The 22,869-nt window shown below is 52.7% G+C and overlaps 1 protein-coding gene across 1 annotated transcript in view; it reads right to left on the minus strand.

The window, feature by feature from the left end:
* Nucleotides 1-4,165: 4,165 nt before the first annotated feature.
* The window catches only part of C8H10orf143 (chromosome 8 C10orf143 homolog), a 65,554-nt gene continuing 46,850 nt past the window's right edge, over nucleotides 4,166-22,869 (minus strand). Inside the window, exon 4 of the mRNA XM_031462011.2 lies at nucleotides 4,166-4,568. Within this exon, the coding sequence (XP_031317871.1) occupies nucleotides 4,449-4,568 (120 nt within the window). The 3' untranslated portion in view covers nucleotides 4,166-4,448. The remainder of the gene's footprint in view (nucleotides 4,569-22,869) is intronic.

The following is a 22,869-nucleotide window of genomic DNA, read 5'->3' on the forward strand; positions in this document are numbered from 1 at the left end:
CATATGATCCAGCAATCCCACTCCTGGGCATGTATCTGGAGAAAAGTATAATTCAAAAATATACACATGCCCCAATGTTCACAGCGGCACCATTTATAAGAGCCAAGACATGGAAACAGCCTACATGTCCATCAACAGAGGACTGGATAAAGAAGACATGGTACAGCTATACAATGGAACACTATTCAGCCATAAAAAAAAATAAAATGATGCCATCTGCAGCAACATGGATGGACCTGGAGATTATCATTCTAAGTGAAGTAACCCAGAAAGAGAAAGAAAAATACCATATGATAGTGCTTATATGTGGAATCTAAAAAAAAGGGACACAAATGAACTCATCTACAAAACAGAAGCAGACTCACAGACATAGAGAACAAACTTAAGGTTACCAGGGAGTAAAGGGGGTGGGAAGGGATAAATTGGGAATTTGAAAACTTCCCCCCTTGGGGAGTGATGGAAATGTTAGCTATCTTGGCAGTGGTGGTGGTTTCATGGGTGGGTACGCGTCTATCAGAATTCATCAAATTGTACACCTGAAATTAGTGTAGTTTACTGTACAGGAATCAGACCACGATAAAGGTGTTTAAATAAATAAATAAATAAATTTGTTTATTTAAGTAAAATAAGCTCGTGGTGGCTCATTGCACGGCCACAGGAAGCGGACAGGTGGATGCAGTGGCGAGGGGTCCTAGTCCACGGGCGCACGGCCCCTTGCTGAGGTCACAGAGTGGGGCCCGCAGCCCTGGACTCACACGCAGGCCTTTCTTGGCTTTTTGGCCCAAGCGTCACTGCCAGGCCACCACGTGAGGGGGTTTCTCCTGCTCTGTCTGCCCCCTGTCGTCCCTTAAACTCCAGGGACACTGCACAGCTTGGAGGCAAGATGGGAGGTGCAGCCTTGGCGTTACGGCTAAGTGTTGACCTGACGTTTTCATTCTCTTCTCAAGATTTCACTCAGGCACACCTGCAGGGCTTGACAGAACCCCAGAAACTCAGGGCTTGAAAGGCCCCTCCGTCTGAGATGCGATCTCAGTCAGGTTCATCACTTGCAAAGGGAGGGCCGTGCATCCACGAGTAACCAGGCAGCACCCGGCTCCCGAGCTGGGCCTTGGCCGGCAGGTGGGAACCGCGGGATGGGAGGGGACACCCCGGCAGCCAGAGGCCACACACCTCCAGCCACTGACCAGCCACGTGGCTGGAAAACAGCAGTAGAAATAACAGCAGCAGATGCTCATGACCTCTGACCTGCTCATGACGGCTGACCTGGAACCAGGCCTGCCAAGTGCTCTGAGGCACCTCCGAGGTGGGGGGCCCCTGTCCCTGTCTCAGAGGTGGGGGGGGCCCTGTCCGCGTTTCAGAGGTGGGGGGGACCTGTCGGCGTTTCAGAGGTCGGGGGGACCCTGTCTGTGTCTCAGAGGTTGGGGTGGACCCTGTCCGCGTCTCAGAGGTAGGGGGACCCTGTCCGTGTCTCAGAGGTGGGAGGCAAAGGCACATGGAGTCTGAGCCGCCCACCCGCCCTGGCACACAGCTGGAACACGCCCCGGTGCCAACTTGAAGAGAGGACTTGACCCCGAAGCTACACTCTCAGCTCCCACCCCACAGAACAATCAGTGGCCCATCTCCTCTCTGTAGGAGTGATGGTCTCCACTCCAGCGTTCAGTTTAAGTCTCTCACACTTACCGACAACCAGAGCAGCACAGGGACCAAACACGCAGGAGACCGTAGCCTGTAATGGATGGAGGCTCCGGGGCAGTCATGGGCCGGGAGCCAGGCACTGGGTCCCGGGGTGGCACCCTGCCCAGGACAGGGCTTTGGGAGAAGTCAGCCACCTTTGGAGAGGTGGGATCCATTTGAAATCGCCTGTCCCTTCCCCCTCATCTGTTACCTTTTCGAAGGGGTTTTGGGTTGGAATCATGGCTGGTGTCTACAAGATTCATTGGTGGCTTTCCTGGGGCAGTTTTGAAAATGCAGAGCAAGAGAGAATTTAGGAACCAGACGGTTCTCATAAAACAAAATAATGAATTCATCCCAAGTATGAGATATTGATTTAGCATCACCTAAGAAGTCATCTTACCACTCTGCGAAGAACATGTTTTCAGTTCTAAAATTTTCTAATGGATACGTCAATTTTAACTGATTTTCCCCCGTTAGGTCTAAATCTTTCCTTTGGATCGTGCCACACGGCTGCCATGAACGCTGATAACATGACAGATGGGGTTAGGATACGCATTTCCATTTTCCAAATGAGCCTTTCCACCGAGGCTGCAGCTGGCCTGCCTCTCTCGGGGCAGGTGAGTCCGAAGGCTCAGGCAGCAACCAGGGTGGGATCCTGAGTGTGGGACGTGGCTCCTTCACGGAAGCTGAGGCGGGGCTGGGCCCCCCTCCCAAGCAGCGTCTAGACCGGGCTCATGCCTTGCAACCCGTCACCGTGTTTAATTGTCTGATGACAAGGCCGGTGTTAACTATTTTGCAGATGAGGACGCAGCAGCCCGGAGAAGAAATGCCCGGGCCGCAGCCCCGCAGCTGCTTTTCCCGTGACCAGGCCCGCAGCGGCCGCACGTGCGCACACGAGGCTTGCTCTGCGCAGGCGCTGTTCCGAGTGCTTCTCCGTGATTAACCCCCTTGATCCTCACAGCAGGTCGTTGTGGGTTCTCCGAGGTTTACAGACGAGGAAACTGAGGCCTGGAGGGCTCCCGATATTCTCCCAGGGCCACGCAGCCGGGAAGCGGGTCCCCGGGCCCAGCCTCCAGTGATGAGACGCAGACTGGACCCTTTCCCGTCGGAGGGTTGTCTACCAGCCCCTCCCGCCCCCCCGCCCGCGCACGGGGCAGGTCACGCTGCCGGGCCGGGGAGGCTCCTTCGCGCCGCACACAGAGCCCTCCGGGGCCGGCGGCTGTCCCCCGGGAGGCGGGGCCTGTCCTGCCGTGTGGCTGGGCCCTGCGCCGGCTTTGGCCTCCGTGGGCCACAGCCGGGGGCCGGGCGGGGAGGGCCGGTCTGTGCGGCCCCCGGGCAGTCTCAGCCGCAGCTCCCGGCAGTCCTTGGTGTCCTTCATCACGTGTGCCACGTGTTGGATTATTTCTTTATTGATTTTGCTGCCTCGCTTTGCGAGGTTTTCCCCAGGACTTCACCATAATAATGTGTTCTAGTCAGGCCGATGATGTCTCCCTTAAGAGGTATTAATACCGGAATAAATTGTTCTTAAGGTGCATCTACTTATGAAATAAACCATAACAAGCACACTGCCGCGTTCCGCGAGCACAGTACACGGTGATACACAGAAAGCTGTCGGGTATTCATAACTTTGTTTTAACTTCCTGAATCAGTCTGCCAGGGACGGGATGCCTTTCTGGAACAATCTCTGTTAAAGAGGAAGACTCACCCAAGGCTTGCTCTGAACGAGGTGGGGTGTTTGGCGGGAGCCGCCTGGGTGGTCAGCTGGGGCAGAGGTGGCCGTTCTGCACAGGAGAAGGTACAGAGAGAGCCCCTTCTAGATCTTCGTCCTTCTCTGGCCCGTCTGGAGAGGTCACTGCCTAAACCCCGAACCTACTGCTTCAGGAGGACATCACTGTGTTGGAAGCTCTTTGCTCTAACGGTGGGTGTCATATGCATTGCCATATCTAAATATTCAATTCATTAAGTATTAAACATCTGTTCTAAATAGCACTGTGAAATGCAGATGACAGCAGCTGTGTTATATCTTAATACAAAATTCATGAAATCCGTAGCCCCAGCTTTCCAACCTCATTATAAAGCTGTGTGCTCACCACTCGCCACCAAAGTTGTGTCTGAGCTCAGCGGCCTCTTCCGGAAGCCGCAGCACCCAGGCGGTGGGCACTAGAGAAGGATGCCGGGGATGGGGTGGGAGGCCGCCGCCGTCGTGGGGAGACCCGCGGACGAAGCCTTGCCTGTTGTATGCATCCTCGCCCCACCCCACCCCCCGCAGCGAAACTACTGACTCAGTTCAAAGAACTCTCGGGTTTTGTCACCAAAGTAAACCCACACGGGTCCATGCCTGAGACCACGATGGCTCCCATGGTCCGGGGCGGGGCAGCGCGTACCACTGCCCATGGGGCCAGTGCCCTGCAGGGTCCACTAGCCCTGTGCAGAGACTGGCAGGTAGCAGGGCCCCCCACTATCCTGGGGCAGCGGGAGACGAGCTCCAGGGGACAACCAAAGCAAAGAGGACACAGGGGCTGGCCAGTCTCGGAGCCGTCCGTTCTGCAGCACAGACACTCAGAACCAACTCCATGGGACCTCCGCTAACCCCAGGGTGCGCCGGTGGGAGCTGGGCACGCAAGACACCTGACCAGATCGTTAGTTACCTAGTTGTTTAGTTAACTAGCCCATTAGGTGTTCTCCCCTCCCTCTGCACAGCGCTGCTTCCGCCTGGGCGTCTCTCTGGAAACGACCTCATCCTCACCGGTGCCTTCAGTCCAGCGATGCGGCACTCACTCCCGGGCCTGGCAGAAGGCTCCAGAACCTGCCACTGCACTTTGGGTTTCCTCCTGTCCCTGTCCGCTGCCAGCCCGTGCCCTGCGCATGGGAGAGGCTCCACAAGGGTTCCTGAACTGTTGAAAGAACAAATGAACAGAATGTGTGGCCTGTGGGATAATTCCCAAGCTTGCGCCCCGCAAGGCCCCCTCCCACCTCCAGCGTTAACCACCAACAGGCCTGCTTGTCACCCTGCCGCCACAACCCACAATAGGAAGCACATTTTATGCTGGACCAATATTCACATCTTTATGAGGATTTGTCCTCATGGGTTGTCTGTTCTAAGATGCACTTGTTCACCTTGTAGCATCTCTGAAATGCACTCAGTCTTACAACCAAAGGCACCCCCTTGCAGGCAGCACTGCCTGCACCCGCCTCAGCTCACTTGAGTTGTCCATCTTTTCGGTACCACGTGGGTTGAATTTCATTTTGGTTAAAATGTCTTCAAAGAGTGTCACTATATTCAGCACTGAAATGAAAGGACTGAGTATGCAAAGAGGTACCAAAGCAGGGCGGCCGATTCCAAGTAGATGCTGAGCACAGAATTCAACGTGAGGGAAGCAAACACTCGTCATGAGGAGAGTGGGAGGCCACCTGGTCTTTGCAAAACAACTTCCAAGTGCTTTGTGAACCTTAAGGAGGGACAATGCCCACAAGTAGATGAGGTTGGGTTGTGTCTGGTGCCCAAGACACGTGCGAAGGGCCTAATGATTCCACATCTGGCAGCGCAGCCCCAGGAGAGGAAATGGCCAGTGGCTTGGAAGGAGGAACTCAAAGCACCAGGAAGCTGCTAGGACTGATCCTGGCGTTTCAAATGCCTGTCATTCAATGCCTTTTATTGTGATTTAATGGGTTGTGTGTTTTCTCTCTTAGTTGTTCATAAAATCATAGTACAGTGGGCCCTTCGAAGCCAAGGGTTTCACATCCATGGATTTGACCATCAGCAAATGGAATCCTCCATTTTATATGAGGACCATGAGCATCCTTGAATCTTGGTGCTCACGGGTCTCCTGGAACCACTCCCCAGCAGACACCCAGGGACACCTGTACATTGTACAACTTCTAGCACTCAGATGGATGAAGTAAAAAATGCGTAACTTTAAAAGGTTTAGCAAACCCACACTCATTTTAGTGTGAAATTCACTGTGAGTGTTTTCTATCTTATTCTACTTAATTTTTCAAAAATTCTGGCTGTGACCTGCTAAACTGATTTCCTGGCCCGTTAACGAGCTGCGATCCGTAATTTGCAAAGATGCTGCTGGCAGCCACTCCCCCTGCCGCATGCAGGAAGCCCACCCAAGAGGTGGGAGAGAGGCGTGGAGGCTAAACCAGCACCGTCTGATAAGAACGCAACGGGGGCCACAGGCACAGTTGTACATTTTCCAGTAGCCACACGAAACGTGCGAAAAGAAGCAGGTGGAATTAATTCTGATACTACAGGTCATTTAACTCAGCATATTAAAAAACATCACCTTAACATGCAAACAATATGCACAAACTCTTCATGAGCTGTTTTACACCCTTTTCTTCATGCTAAGTCTCTGAAAGCCGGTGGGTAATTTGCACTCACAGCTCATCCTAATTTGCACTAGACACGTTTCAGGTGTCACCATGCTGGACCGCACAGCTCCAGAGCTGGGGTCGGCAAGCCTTTGGTGCAAAGGGCCAGGTAATAAATATTTTAGGCTAAGCCAGCCGATGGTCTTTGGCACAGCCACTCACCTCTGCCATTGTGTGAAAGCAGACAGAGGTGACACTTAAGCATCTGTGGTTGTGTTCCAATAGCTACTCATTTACAAGAACAGGCAGCATGGGGGTTGGGGGGAGGGTATATATAGCTCAGTGGTAGAGCGCGTGCTTAGCATGCAAAAGGTCCTGGGTTCAATCCCCAGTACCTCCATTAAAAGACAAATAAATAAATAAACCTAATTACACATACACCCCACCCCCGCCCCCAAAAAAGAACACTCAGCAGAACAGATTTCACTAGAGGGCCAGAGTCTGCCAAACCCTGATGCGGGTCATTGCACGCCTGAAGCCAGCGATGTCTCCAGACTCTCCAGGACAAGCCTCTTTTACCATTTGCTGCAACGGTCATCAGAAAGTCCTGATTAAGATCTACCACCTCAAGCTCTGGCCCTGCTGAGGGCCACTGGGCAGCCTTCAGAGGTCCCCTGGGCCAGTCTCCCAGCTGTCTTGTTCATATCCCCGCCGTGCTGCCCACCACCCTCACCGTCCACTGTTCCTCCTGACAGCTCGGCATCCACCCCTCCTCCCTCCCACCCTCTCCCCTCTCCCTGCCTCTTCTCACAGAGGTGTTGGCTGGGTTCTCCTGCATTTGTAAAGCATGCGGGCATGTGAAGCTGACTTCGAAAGCCGGCATTGTCTCTTATGGACTTGGAACCCCCAGCCAGGGATTAGGGAAAACTGCCGGGCAGGTTCAGGGCAAGCTGGCCAGACAGGCGGGGAAGGTCCCCCCAGTGCAGGGTTTTTCAGAGTCTACAGAAAAGCGTCCCCTCCGTCCCTGGTCACTGCCTCCTGGAGGCCCTGGAGGAGCTGGTGGACCCAGCACAGCAGCGTCTCTACCAGCTCAGCCTTAGCCAAATGGCTCCAACGTCTGATTTTTAGCTCCAGACTAGGTCCTGCCCAGCCCTGCACAGAAAATGATTCCAAATGACAAACACTAGCCTGGTGGCTTCCGAATGCCACCTTGGAGCCAAGTGACCCCCGTGTCATGGTGGTGGGGAGCAGACCTCCCCGGGTTTGCTGGGTTTATCCTTCACCTTTCCATGGGCAATTCCTTGCGCCCAGCTGGCCCCCAATGATGGGAGGGAAGGGAGACCTGGCCAATGAGTCGCTGCCCTGAGGTTTTTGGACCTGCAGCTCTGTTGGCTGAGGCAGACCCACTTGGGGGCTGTTGGCAGCACGTGGAGGAGGCCAGTCTGCAGTGAGAGTGGAGGAAGCCAACAGCCGAGTCGCCAAGTGAAGTGCGTGGGGAGGCAGCCGGAGGGTTGCCCCCGGATCCCTCGTCCAGGCCTGGCTCATTCTTGCTTTTCTAGTGGCTGGTGGCTCTTAGAGATGTCTCCAGATTCTTTCAATAAGCCTCCTTCTGCTTCCAGCTCCCCTTTGTTTCGCCCACTTGCAAATAAATGAATCCTATGAAGCCCTATCAAGTCGATGCGCTCTAACTCGAGTGGTGGGAGGTCCCAGTGAAAGCAGTGAGGCGGGAAGGGGCCAGGGCCAGTCCCGGGGCTGCAGCCTGGCTGAGGCCAGAAGCACTGAGCCTCCCTTTGCACCCATGGTCCTGTGGTCCTGGGCTTGGTTTAGCTGTGCCTTCCTCACCCAGAGGAGAGGCACCTGCTTGTCTTCCATCTCCGGGGCGGCCTGTTCTGCCTGCTCTCCTCCGGGCATCCAAGGAAGATGGCCAGCTGCAGGCAGCAGGTGGCTTGCTGACTCACAGAAGAAGCGGGGTGTCTGGGAGTCGGAGGGCTGGGCCAGCTGGACCTCTGCCCCCTGAGACCATTAACGTGCAGAGAAATCCCCTCCCGAGCCCTTTCTTCAGAAAACACATGTGATTTTGTTAATATCACATGCTTCTTTGGGGTGTCACCAGGCTGAACTGGGGGGTGAATGATAAAGTCACTCCAAGCTGGGGCCAAGGGCGCTGCTCTTTACAGCAAACTTCCTGGACAGGCTGAATGCTGTCCCTTCCAAGTGCACATCCCCTCGCTACGTGCCCCTGCAGAGTATCTCCCTCTGTCCGGCAGTTTCAAGGAAAGTTCATGGAGATTTTCCTCGCTCTTTTGAAATGCATTTAGAAACGGTTGTGTTGCTGAGGCTGGGGGTTCCAAAGGCTCCCAGTTACTGGAAGGTTCTCCCTAATTTGAAATATTTTCCCCTCTAGCTCCCAAGAATTCATGCAAACGTTCCCAGTGTTCAGGTTTGGATCAGAGCTCCAGCGCCAACTGGTGCGGTGGGAGGAAGAGCGGGTGATTTAGGCTTTCCGTTAAGGTGATGAAAACCTCTCCGTGCACACTGAGATATACAAAAGGAGCAGGGACTCGGCAGTCAGCAGCTGAAACCACCTCTTTGCGGGGCTCCAGTGAGAAACAGGCCTGTCCACCCCACGGATGCACGGAGGAGGCCAGGCAGTGACATGCACAGCAGGTGACCACATGGAGCCAGGACTGGGCGCCTGAGGTCCACTGGGCTTCTCTCCTCCTCCAGCCATGCTCCTGGGTTGGGGGAACCACATCTGACGTTCACTGGCCATAGAGGAGGTCCTACGAAGCCCCAGACCACTGAGGATGAACAGTGTTCATGACCAGGACTCCAGCCCTAGTGGTCCAGGGCTCAGCCAACTGGACAGAGGGAGGCAGGGGGCTGGTTGTGGTGGACATTGGCCGACCACATAGCTTGTGCCTCAGAACAGCAGGAGATCGGTGACACCCAGTGTCCTAATGGCTCACAGGACTGAGGGGTATTGAGTGAGGGGATGTCTACATACCCACCAAGCTTACAGCCTTGAGAATTATGAGATCAAAGTAGAATGGTGTCCCACTCCTGGGCACGTGTTGGGAGAAAACTAATATGAAAAGTCACATGCAGCCCAATGTTCACAGCATCACTATTTATAACAGCCAAGACATGGAAGCAACCTAAATGTCCATCGACAGGTGACTGGATAAAGATGTGATAGATTTATACAATGGAATACTACTCAGCCACAAAGAAGAATGAAATAATGACATTGCAGCAACATGGATGAACCTAGAGATGATACTAAGTGAAATGAAAGACAAATATCGTATGATATCACTTATATGAAGAATCTAAAAAATGATACAAATGAATTTATCTACAAATCAGAAAGAAACTCACAGACATAAAAAACAAACTTACGGTTACCAAAGGGGAAAGAGGGGGAGGGATAAATTTGGAGTTTGGGATTTGCAGATACAAAGTACTATATATAAAACAGATAAATTAGCTCCTATGGTACAGCACAGGGAACTGTATTCAATAACTTGTAATAACCTATAATGGAAAAGAACCTGAAAAAGAACATATATATATATGTATATGTATAACTGAACCACTATGTTGTACACCAGAAACTAATACAACATTGTAAATCAACTATACTTCAATTTAAAAAAAAGTAGAATGGTGGTCCCCTGGGGCTGCAGGGTGAGGAAAAACTGGGGAGTTTGTTCATGGCTATAGAGTTCCAGTTCTGTAAGATGAATGGTTCCGGAGGTTGGTTGCACAACAACATGAATATACTTAGCACCACTGAAACGGGTAAATTAAAAGCACTTAAAAACCCTAAATTACACTTAAGATACTGAATTTTATTTTATGTATTTTACCACAATGAAAAATAAATTTAAAAAGAGCAAGGCCCAGCTGTAACAGCTATTTTAAATAAGTTACTTTAAAATAGCTACCCTAGCGGGGAGAGGGTATAGCCCAGTGGTACAGCACATGCTCACCACACACAAGGTTCTGGGTTCAATCCCCGGTCCCTCCACTTAAATAAGTAAATAAATAAACCAAATTACCCCCCCCCCACTTTTTTTTAAATTAAGTTACCTTAAGTATGAAAACTCAGATAGGCTGAGCATAAAGAGATGGGAAAGTACAGAAACCAGTAAGCATAGGAAAGCTGCAGTGGCGACATTAATATCGGACAAAACAGAACTCAAGGCAGCCCTGAAGGAGAGAAGGAGGAACATTTCACAAGGACTGAAAAGTCATTCGTCAGGAACTCTGGACTCTGGGCTCCTCATCGGAGCCCACACACCAGTCACCGGTCCGCAGGTAGTGGCCCTGCTGCCTCTTTTCTCCCGTCCCCGCGCCCCCAGGGCAGGCAGAGTGGTGGCTGTGGTCAGCCACTCCAGGGGGACAGTCTCAGACGAGGACAGAATCGCCCAAGTCACTCTCGCTCTGGCCAGGCAGTGCCTCCAGGAGGGACGGAGGTCCATGCTGTGAGACCTGGCCCTGCCCCCGGGCCCACCACCAGCCTGCCCACTCAGGCCCGCTGCCCATGCTCACAGACAGCATCCCGGGCTGCGATGCCCAGGAGACCCAAGGGGCTGGGCAGCAGCCCCAGGCTTGCCCAAGGAAAGGAGTTCCCGGGAACTGTGCCCTGGGAGGCAGCAAGGAGGAGGAGGGGAGTCTCAGCCCTCGGTCTAGGGTTTTCCTTCCCGTCTGTAGTCATGGCAGATGACGACATGTGAGGAGTGGACAACATCCCAAGAAGCCTGGACTGCGGGGGCAGGGCTGTTATCATGAAAGCACAGTTGTCTGTCGTCAGGGCTCAGTGCTCCAGGGCTCTGAGCGGGGTGGAGGGTGTGTGGACGGCGCCTCCCTCAGCACTAGAGCTGTGATGGAATCACCCTGGCATAATGTCTTCAAGGCTCATCTGTGTGGTAGCTTGTGTCAGAGTTTCCTTTCTTTTTAAAGCTGAATGGTATTTCATCATCATATGTATCCACCACGTTTTGTGTTTCCGTTCATCCATTGATGGACATGTGGGTGGCTGCCACCTTTCGGCTCCGTGCATGATGCCGCTACAAACACAGTGCACAAATGCCCTTCACGCCCCTGCTCTCCATTCTTTTCGGTATTTCCCCAGAAGTGGAGTTGCTGGGTCACATGGAATCTATTTTTAATTTCTGAGTAATTACCATACTTTTTAATACGGCAGTTGCACCATGTTACAGTCCCAGCAATGGTAGACAAGAATTCCAGTTTTTCCACATCCTTGCAACGTGTTATCTTCACATTTTTTGACTGGAGCATCCCGATGGGTATGGGGGGGGGGGGCCTCGCTTTTTAAAATCCGCTCTGACCAACTCTGCCTTGTAGTTGGCATGCTCGGGTCAGTAACGTTCAGTGTGATGTCGATGTGGTGAGCTTTAGGTGCGCTGGTGTATTATTTGTTTCCGGCTTGTCCCCTCTCTTTGGGGCTCCTCTGTTCCTCTTCTTCTGCCTTCTTCTGGATTATTTGAATATTTTTTTAAATCCATCTTAATTATTATATTGTGTCTTAGCTATCCTTTGCATTACACTATCAGCGGTTGCTTAGGGCTTACAATACGCACACTACACGTCCTTCACTTCTCAGTCTCGTTAGAGTTAGCATTGCACCACCACGTGTAAGATGTAGGAACCTTATTACTGTGTAAGTCCATGTGTCCCCCTCCAGGCCTTTCATCTATAGTTGTCCTGGGCATTATATCCACATTCATAATAAACCCCAGAAGACAATGTTATAATTTTTGGCTTACAACCATCTTTTGTATTTTAAAGAAAATAAGATTTTAAAGTTCGTTTCTATTTACCCAAGTATTTCCCAGTTCTGATACGCTTCATTACTTCTTTAAAATCTGAATTTCCTACTGGCATCATTTCCCTTCAAATAATTGCTTTCAGCATTTCTCATAAATAGCAACAACTTCTCTAGGTGTTATTTAATCTGAAAATATTTCCCTTTTTTGAAGTGCAGTGTCCCTGACTATAGACTCCGAGGGTGACAGGAGCACCAAACACACTGTTCCACTGCCTTCTGGCCTCCATAGTTTCTGATGAGAAGTCTGCCGTCGCTCAGATCCTGCTCTTCGTGTACGATGTGTGTGGTGTTTCCTTTGACTGCTCCACGCGTTTCCCTTCTTTTGATTTTCAGCAGCTTGATTATGATGCTTAGACATGGTTTCATTTACATTTATCCTGTTTGGGGTTCACTGAGCTTTTTGAAACTCAAATGTATGTGTCTTACCGAACTTAGGAAATTTCTTGGCTACTATAACTTTGAATACTTTCCCTTCTACATTCTCTGTTTCCTCTCCTCTTGGGACTCAAACCGAGCATGGGTTAGACCTTTTGAGATTGTCCCACAGGCTGCCAGGGCCCTCTTCATTATTTTCAGTCTGTTTTCTCTCTCTTCTTCAGGCTGCGTCACTGATACTCATCTTTATTGAAATTCATGGACTCTTTCGTCTACTTTCTCCAGTCTGGTAATAAGCCAACTCCCCGAATTTTTATTTTCAAATATTGTATTTTTTTAGTTCTAGAATTTCTATTTGGTTCTGATTTTTATAATTTTTATTTCTTAGCTCTTTTTTCACTGCCAGCATATTTTCCTTTACTTAATGGAGTATAGTTACAGTATCTTCTTTGAAATCCTTGTCTTTTAATTCCAGCATCTTGGGGTCATCTCAGGATTGCTCTCAGCCGATGGACTTTTCTCTTGAGACTGGGTCACATTTTCCTAGATTTTTTTTTTTTAATGTCATGCAATTTTTGTTGTTCCCTGAGTATCATGTGTCAGGAATGGCATATTGCAGAGATTCTGGAGTCTGTTCTAATCCTCCAGAGTGTTGACTTCCTGTTTTGGTAGGCAATTAACATGACTGGACTTAAACTGCAAACTCTGTGTCTTCAGTATCAGCTCAAATCACAGTGCAGATCTTTTATTTTAGCTAAATTGCTTTGGGTCTGCCTATAAGCATGTGTAGTTCAGGGATCAGGCAGAGATTTGGGTAGAGGTTTTTCTTTTTGTGCAGAGTTTTTCATTTTTATTTGCAAGAGGACTAGGTCCAGTAGAAGTTTACTTCGCTGTACCCATATACTTACTTCTAATGCACAGGTGCTTTGTTCTTCTATCCCAAAGCTGGGAGGACTCTGAGCAGGTGACTTGGTGACAGGTAGAAGTGCCTTCAGAAGAGATTAAGGAATAAAAGGCCAACTCTCTCTAGGCTGAGGACAGAGGCAGCTCTGAGAAACCCTGCCTGTATTAGTTTGCTCAAGCTGCCACCTCCACGTGGCTTAAACAACAGAAATTTATTTTCTCACAGTTCTAGAGGCTGGAAGTCCAAAAGCAAGGTGTCAGCGGGGTTGGTCTGTCCTGAGGCCTCTCTCTCTGGCACGTAGATGGTGGTCCTCTTCCTGTGTCTTCACACTGTTTTCCTCTGTGTGTGTCTGTGTCCTAACCTCTCCTTACAAGGAAAATAGCCGTATTGGATGGGGACCCACCCTAATGACCTCATTTAACCCTGAACACCTTTAAAGGGTCTATCTCCAAATACAGTCACATTCTGAGTTACTGGCAGTTAGGACCTCAACATGTGAATTTGGCGGGGGGTAGGGGGACAATTCATCGCATAGCACTGCCCTTCAAAGGCTGAGGTCTGCCCTCTCTTAAAAGACTGTAATGAGTTCAGTTGATCCACCCAGTGACGCCCATGTTATTCCCATATTCTGATGAGAAAACTGAGGCTCTGGAAGATGCAGTCATGGACCTATTGAGTGGCACATCTGGTACCCACTTCCCATGTCAGCTTGTCTGACCAGGTGCCCATTTTGGGTTTTGGGCTCTGGTACTCCAAGCCCAGTAGGTCATGGGCACAGACCTCAGGACCTCCCATCATAGGACAGAAGTACTGATTGGGGCAGACCCCATGTTGGATGGAGGGGGTAGTTCTGTGGGCCCTGTCTGCAGCTCAGCACTGCCTCCTGGCAGCCCCAGTAGCAAGACCCAGAGGCAGGCAGCTCTCTCCCCAGGCCCTCAACACCAGGGCCTGGGCATTCCTAAAAGCCCTACCTGGTGCCTCACCTGAGAGGAGGGCTCCTCCCTCATCGCCATGGCTGTGCGGTGCTGCGAGCATCCCACGTTGCAGCGGTGTGCATTTGACAACCTGCCGGAGAAGCAGACATGGCTCCGCGTGGGTATGAATCACCGTAGGGTGTCTGAGTCCCCAGAGTATGGCATGGCTGCCAGGCAGGTGTGCAGCCCACATCAGGGCACCCTGCTCTGTGCCGTTCTCTCCAAGCGGACCGGGTAGGGCTCCCAGAGAACGGTGGTGCCAAGCAGAGTCTACAGTTCTTCCTGGAGCATCCAGCTTCCCATACGTGTCTCTTCCCACCAAGGATTGCCATGGAAATGAAAACTTCTAGGGACACGCCCTGCGTGGCGTGCTGTTGGCTCTTCCGAGAGGTGCAGCTACAAGATGAAGCGACACTTAAAATGAACAGAATTGGAACGTTTGGGAAAACCTGGCTTCAAGGTCATTTTAAAGTACAGTGATACTGAAGAGCATGGCACAGGGAACTGAGGCATGGACCTGCCGGGGCTGCCAGAAAGCCTGGGAGAGTTGGGGGACAGGTAGAAAGGCTGCTGGCTGTGGAGTGCTCCACAGCTATATTGCTGGCTCATCTTAACGACCAAGAACGTTTTTAACGGAGCACTGCTACTTCCTTCCAGCTTGATTCATGCAGTGGTATTGATGCAGTACATTCATGCAATTTGCTGCAATTACACCGTCTAGGGAACAGCGTGGCAACCCACTAATCCCCTGGTAAAGTATTTGATAAACAAACAAATTCAGAGAAGGATCCCTCGCAATCCTCAATTTCACCAGCTCCCCTTTTACAAAAGGAGTCACACCGCTTGACCTCCCACAAAGAGGCGGCTGGCTCTGTCCTCCGCCTGAGAGCCTGCCCTCCCCACTGTCCAGCCATCCCCCACGGGGGGAGGCACCACGCACCTGCACGGGCATCATGCCACCAGGTAACTGCAGCCTGACATGTCGCCCAGTGTGGGGTCACGACAGGGAGATGTGCGATTGAAGGGACAAAAACACCCCAAGGAAATCAACACGGGACTTATTAATACCAGACCCACAGGTGACAGCTGCCAGACAGTCGGTCAACAAGGGGCCCGTGTCTGCGTGATCCCGGCTAACCCGTTACGATCTTTACGAGGCGTCCTTCTGGGGGGCCCGGGCCCGCAGATGCGAGGGCAGCCCCTTCCCTTTATTAGCAGCTAAGCTCTTTATACTGTGGCCGCACTGCAGCAGGTCAGAGGCCTGAGCTTTGTTGCCTTATGTTATTGAAAGCCCGGATTCCGGCAGCCTTCCCCCTCAGGTCGCGCTTTGTCTGCGAATGCATTCTCATTTTTCCACGTACAGAGACCGTCTGGAGAGAGGCAGAAAAAGATTAGGACTGTAATATACTTAAATCCAATTTATTTGCCTGGCCAGAAACTTCCACCTTCCACAATTGCTTCCTGCCCAAGATGTTGTCTTTAATGCTTTGGTGACAGGAAGAAACACGGGGTGTGGGCTCCCAGGCAGGTGCGGGCATAGAGACAGGGCCCGGGTCCTGAGGCGTCCAGGCCAGCGGGGACAGGAGGGCCCAGAGGGGGTGTCCAGCCACAGACTGCAGTTGCTGGTTCAAAACTTCTCCTTGGTTTATGTGGAATAAATCTGCAGCACAGGGTGTTCACCATTAGAGAATGGCACGTCCCGAGAAGCCGGCTGGCTCCCGGTCCCGGCCACAGCCGCTCACTTGCACCTTCTGTCCCCCTGGAGTGGCTGTCTGCTGGCCCGGCGCCCGCCCAGGTGCCCGCCCCAAGCCGGGTGGTCCCCCCAGCCGCAGCTAAGGTCTGTCTGTGGAAGCATGCCCTCCGGACTGTGCCTCTGGACGCAGGCAGGAAGCCAGGGAGGGAAACAAACGATCTGGGGGGATTATTTTGTTAATTAGCGTTTGCTCAGTTTAAATGATGGGACCCTGAGGCCTGGCAGGGCACGGGGAGGGGGGAGGTGCAGGCAGCCTCCTGGAGGGCACCCAACCTCTGCCCAGACCCCTCTCTATCCCCTGCCCAGCAGAATTCGGTCAGGGGCCTGCCTTGGCCTTGGACCACCCAGCTCATGAACTTGGGCCTGGGCTGCCGACCTACATCTGTCCAGTGTGGCTCACAGCGCAACCACTGAACACCGACTGTGTACGCTCTTCCATGTCAGGCCTTGACAAAGGGAGGAAGCAAAGAGGGCAGCCCAGAGAGAAGTGATGAACTGGGGCCTCTGAGCTCAGGGCAGGGAGGCAGGACCCGGGGACAGAGCCCCGGATGGCAGGGAGCACCCAGGGAGGAGCTTGAGAGACACTGCACAGAATGACGAGCTGGGGCCGTTTTGCCTGGAACGTTGTTCCTGTGAGCACTGAAAGTCACAGACGCCAGGACACCCTCAGTTGCAGACAAACCAGGACAGCTGGTCACCGTGGCAGCCAGAGGCCCAGCGCAGTGCTGCTCTGTCGCCCCTGTGTGACGCTGAAAGTCAGCTCATAATCTGTGCCTGTTTCCTCACCTACACACCATGGACGACAAGAAGGGTGCCTTTACCTCTAGGAAACCTCATGGCTTCTCATACACACTTTGGTTTGGGTCCATGGCCTTCCCCAAGGCATCTTGGATGTTTTTAAGGAAGACAGTGGTTACCATCAGTCTGCTGTCCCCAGAGAGCCAATGGGCACGATCCATTCAGAGATGGGGCAAACTGCACTGCATCGATGATGCAGAGTTTGGGGTAAGAAACTGGCTTGCCTGGGGAGGCTGGCTCCAAAGTCAGCAGTAGGAGGCCTGGAAGCTCCAATCTTTTGGCAACTTAGATGGTAAGGGTGCTCCAGGCTGGGACCCCTGTCCTCTGCCTCTCTCCCTTTTCATGGGATGAGCATGAGAGCAGACACATCAGTGGGGACACGAGGAGCTGGTGCTGGAGCAGCCTGAGCCTGGGTGCCACCTCTCTAAGGGAATGCTGGGAAACTCAGCTGCCAGTAGCACCAGCAGGCCTGGGTCCCTGCACCTGCCAGCCTCCAGTCCCTTGTGAGCTAAAGTCACCCCGTGCCTGCTGCCAGGCTGTCCACAAAGAGCTACCGTGACTGTGCCGTGACATCTGCTGGTCCCCGCTGTGCTGCTGTGCAAGGCACAGGGGAATACATGGGTCCCTCTGAGGTGAAGGTCATGTCAAGGCTCCTTTTGCAAAACATCTCAGAAAGTGGGTCATTTGGTTCATGGATATCAAATTCTGTATCGGCATCCAACTCTTTCCCCTTATTGAAATAAGACAGCAATGACAGTCTTTGGTGGTTCTCCCCTGGCCCACCCCCACCCTGCCTGCCTCCGATGGAAGAGCACCTTAATCAAAAGGACAGGAGAAGAGACCACGGGAGTGGAGCTGGAGGCCCAGCGAGAGGGGGCCCCAAGGGCCATGGTGGGGAGGGGGTGCTTTGGGAAACTGCGCCAGCCTCCTCGTCCAGGGCACCGTTCCTGGGTGCAAGCCAACATGCAAAGGGAAGCCTGGGCCCTGGTCAGGACCCACCGCCACTCCCAGACCTCTGGGAGGCCTCCTGGTGGGTGGGGATGCTTCACTGTCCAATATGCCATCACCACCCAAGGGCAGCGTCTGGGAAGTCGGTTCCACTTCGAAGGAGACAAGACTCCCGGGCTGGCATCTTGCCAGGGAGGCACTGAGTTCAACACAGGTCATCCCAAACACAGGTGGCTTCCACGAGCCTGAATCTGAGGGCTGCTGACAAGTGTCACCGTCCCCACACAGGACGTCCAACCCCAGAAGGGAACGAAGACAGTGGTCCCTTTTGGTAGGCTCAGAAGGCAGCTTTGGGCAGAAATCTGTGCACAGAGTTGATTCTTAGGAGGGTTACAAATGCAGCGAAGAGCAGGAACATTTTACAAACAGATTTTGCCAAACTGTCTTCCAAAGTGACCGTAACACTGTTCACTGCTACCAACAGGGACAAAGTGCCTACCTTCCAACATCTTCACCAGCACTGTTAGGTTTTTAAAAAATTCTTACCAACTTGATAGTAAGATTTGATTTGCATTTTTAAACCTACGGGTTTTAGCATTTTTTGCTGCAGCAAAAACTCAAAAGCAACCCAAGTGTCTATCACCAGGGTACCAGCTCTGTGAATTATGGCTCATGTAGTCAGTGTAATCACCCATGGCTCTCAAAACAACGTGCCAGACCCGTGTTGATGAGCTGTGTTCACGGGAAAGACCTCCAAGACGCGGTGTTAGGTGAAATGGAAAGTTAAAATAAATAATGCATATAAACATGTAACTATTGTCTGTAATAATGTAAATAAATATGTAATATAAATATATGTGTATAAAATATAAGTATATATAATAAGTAAATAAATATAAAAATAAATTAGGGATTGGATATTCACAGATACTACCACATATAAAGCAGATAAACAACAAGACCTACTGTAGAACACAGGGAACTACATTCAATGTCTTGTAATAACATATAATAGCAAATAATCTGAAAAGAAAATATACATATGCATGTATATGTGTAAGTGAATTGCTTTGCTAATCACCTGAAACTAACATTGTAGATCAACCACACTTCAATAAAAATTTTTTAAAAAAGGAAAATGGAAGTTGTAGGAATTTTGTGTATGGCTGTAATGGGCTCCGTACGCAGGCACCCCCCCCCACCTGCACCTGCGCTCACGTGTGCACACATGCACACTCACACACCCCTCCCAGGCGGACGCATCCGTGGGCATCAGGCAGGAAGACAGCAGACGGAGCCGGCCCAGCGTGAGGGTGGCTGTGGCTTCCCGGCTCTTAGGGCTGGACTCACAGAGTGCGCGGTGTCCCCGGGTAGATGGGAAGGTCCTCCTGCAAGTGTTAACCCGTAGGGCAGTTTGGATGGAGCTAAGTTAACTGATCGAGGAAATAAATTAGAAAACGCAAAATCTGCTAATCGGATTGAGTTTTTATTCTTAGAAGAGCCCGTAGATGGATGAGTATCGTGATCCTGTCACCGGCCCACGGCGTGGACGTGCTGAGTCCTAGTGCCTGTCCCGCAGGGGGCTGGCCAGGCCTGCGGTCCCCCCCGCCCCCACGCATCAGCCTTTGTCTCTCCTGCGCCTCTTCCCACTGGGCTCCGGGGGTCACTAGGCCGTGGGTGAGGGGGCACTGCCTGTCCAGGTGAACAAGACCCACCCCTGGAGGAAGTTTCGGACCCCCACCCAGAAGGTCTGGTTGTTCAGGAGGGCTGGGGCCAGCTCCGTCCGCCCAGGCCACCTGGCTTGTGGGGGCTCCCACGGCGTCTCCCAGTGGGACGGGCTTTGGGGGAGGCATCTGGCCGTGAAGTGGCCCTCACAGCTTCCGCCCTGCTGCACATCAGGTGACTGATGGGCTCCCAAACCACTGCGATCGTGACTGGCCTCCACGGAGCCAGGCGGCACTGCCAGTGCATCTGAGAGCAGAAGGGAAACTGTACGTGTCAATGTCAGCCTGTCCAACCAGCAGGTAATTCAAACGGCATGGGCCCCACCTGTGCGCACCGACGACAGGGAGCACGACAGCCCTCATGTCCTCCGACACCAGACTCCGCATTTCTGCAGCCCCTCGGGCCGGCATCACTCACTTACAAACCACCACACAACACTGCGGGTAGCAGCGTGAAGACCTTTATTCCAGGAACGTTTTTATTCTGTGGAATTTTCATCTGAAGCAAGAGGCTTCAGAAAAATAAGCACAGACAAGGAGGTGTGATTGGGCGGCCACGGCATGTCCAGTCACACTCACACTAGTGGAGATGAAGTCACAACTCGGAAAGTCACAGCCCGTGACACCGGCAGGGCTCGTGTCCGTCAGCGGCGGGGATCACGGATGCAAAGGCGAGGCGGCCTCCTCTAAGCCTATCGAATGTGCTTCCCCACGCTCCCAGGCAGACTGACACAGCAGTCTGCCACAACTAGGCTGGCGAGTAGATTCTGCAAAACACATTTTCCCGGGAAATCCAGTTGCGCCTGCTTTGTTTGCCCGGGAAGTGCCCATCATTTGCTGACACTACATGCATTGGGCTTAGGCTCTTTGGGCGGAAAGGTTGTGCGCCTTCATCCAACAGGGGTGGGATGAGAGTGCCCCGGGGGATCCGGCGGGGAAGGGGCCGGAGTGGGCACCCTTGGGTCCCATGCTCGCTGGGCGGTGCTGCCTTCCCCCAGGACCCGCCCCAGGGGCCCTGCCTGCAGTCAATACAGCTGAAGGCAGGCGTTCGGGGGTTCCCACCACAATTTATTTTAATTACATGTGACGTAAAAAGACCACCTACGGATGAGATGATGCCGCCGTAAGAGTCTCGAGGTTACTGTGGGGAACACTTCACAACCAAAGTGTGCTTTCCCCAAGGAGTTATACTACCATTTGATTTAATTTTTAATTTTTATATTTTAATCAAAAATAGATCAAATGGTGGTGGTCTCTCCAGGGAAACATACTTCAGATAGGAAGCCGGCCACATGCCTTTTAAATATGTAAAGCTGCCATCCCCGCAGAAGTCACGGATGGCGCCCGCTGCCAGCCGCCCCGCCGCGGGCTGGGCGCGTTTCCGGAGGAGCGAGGCCGCTGCAGCCTCACCTGCTCCCGCCCGCCCTGAGCTCTACACAAAGGACGAGAGGCTCATTTAATCGGTGCGGCTTCACACCGCGTGGGGCCTCAGATCTCCCTGGGAGAGGCCAGGTAGGTCTCCCACAGGAAGCCCCCTTACCTTTCCAAGGTGGGGCGGCGGGCAGCGTGACTCACGTCCCAGGTGGGTGCGTGTGTACACCTGAACCCTTTGATCTGTGTTCTAAACAACAGGTAGCACAACTTTTCATTCTTATCCAGGTGCTTGGGTGGAAGCGGTGTGTCTTCCACCCACGAGGGTCACCTGGCCTGTCACATCACCACCCTGAGGTTGGCCCAGCCTCCTGCTGCTGTCCAGGGGGCCTCCAAGAGCAGCCACCCAACCCCCTGTGTGACCTCAGGTGATGCACGTGTACGTTCTGCGGCTTCTCCGGACTCGATGTTCTCACCTGTAAAGTGGGGGCGACGCTGGGGTGTGCCCGCGGCATCATGTGGGGATCAGAAGTCCATCCAGGGACATGCCGGTGGAGTCCTGGCTGCACATAAGATGTGCGCACTGACGATATACCGTTGACGTCTCACTGTTGCATGGGTGATAAAGGTGATCTGCTGGTTCTCTCTCATCCTGAGTGTCACTCAGGATGCTGGAGGGTCTGTTCAAGGTGTGAGAGGGCTGGGTGCTCAGTGAGGAAACAGCCTGGATAACAGAGGAGACCCGGGGCCTCCAGAAGCCCTGCCCTTCCCAGGGGCTCCCTTAACGCCCCGACAGTGCCCACAGCTCTGCAGCCTGCAGCGGCTTTCTCAAGTACTGGATCTCCCTTCCATAAGTAACCCAAGACACCTGCATTCCAGACTCCAGGCTCCCCCACTGCAAAGCCAGCAGATCCCCATGAAGCTGGGAGGAGGGCAGAGAAAGGGGCAGGACGGGGGGAGCGGGGATAGGGGACAGAGCACCATCCGCTTTCTCTAACTCCTGTCCCTGCGCCAGCTGAGATCAGTGACACCCTGGCCACATCCACCCGGTCCTGGAGACCCGTTTCTCGTACTCATATATTTAACACATCCCTCTGGTGCCCCAAGTCGGGGAGGTGCCCATCAACGTCACTGACATAAAGATCCACTGCAAGTATTTCTTCTGAATTAGCTCCAGGGAACTAACGCAGTTTCTCCTAAAGAACAGGCACACCTTCTGTCTACAGGTCATCGGGGTGCCGGCCAGCTGTCTCTGCACCTCAGAAGCCCAGAGAAACAGTTCATGCTCACATCTGGCGGCCTGGTTCCTGGTCCAGGTGTCCTCTGCTTTGGTCTGTAATTTGTTTTCTGCCCTCATCTCTGTGGCTTATCACAGACGTGCTTGATGCTGGGCTGTCCAGCTCCCTCTAGAAGCTGTAGGACAGCGGAGCAGGTGAAGGCGAGTCTGGCTGTGTCGCCTCCTTGGCCCCACCTGCCAAGGCTGAGGGTGGAGCCTGACTGTGGGCGCCAGGCAGGGGCAGGCACCCCTCTCCCTGGGACCAGCACCCCTTGCACCTGCTACCTCATCACTGCCTTGGCCCATGGCTGGGCTGGACAAGGCTCAGTCCCCAGTGCCCAGTGCTGGGGCCACCATGGCCTCTTCTGTTTGCTCTGGCTGGGACTCTGGGACAGTGGTGTGGGCCCCCAACTCAGGATGCAGGGTAAGTGGATTTGGCTGCTGTTCCAGATCTGGGGGTGGTGGGGAGGGTGCTCAAGGGAGGTGAGGTCTGCAGGGACTTCAGTCAACTTCAGGCTCCAAGGGCCACTCCCTAACCCGCAGTTACACGGGTCCCAGAAGCTCACCACATTTTCTCATAGACCACGCACAGCCCACACATTGCAGAGCAAGCTGTGAGTGCAAGGGAGAGCTGGGGGGACACGTTCTTAATAGACTTCATTCTGAAGGCAGAGGCCTGGGACGTGCAGTGAGGCCACAGGTGGCCCCTGGAGCGCACTGTCCCAGGTGTGTCCCACTGTCCCTAGGACAGCCCCCTGAGGCAATAGAAATAGAAGCAAAAACAAACAAATGGGATCTAATTACACTTATAAGCTTCTACACAGCAAAGGAAACCATAAATAAAATGAAAACCTCAGAATGGGAGAAAATGTTTGTAAATAACGCAACTGACAGGGCT

The sequence above is a fragment of the Camelus dromedarius genome, chromosome 8 (genome assembly GCF_036321535.1).
Source record: "Camelus dromedarius isolate mCamDro1 chromosome 8, mCamDro1.pat, whole genome shotgun sequence".
Taxonomy (NCBI): domain Eukaryota; kingdom Metazoa; phylum Chordata; class Mammalia; order Artiodactyla; family Camelidae; genus Camelus; species Camelus dromedarius.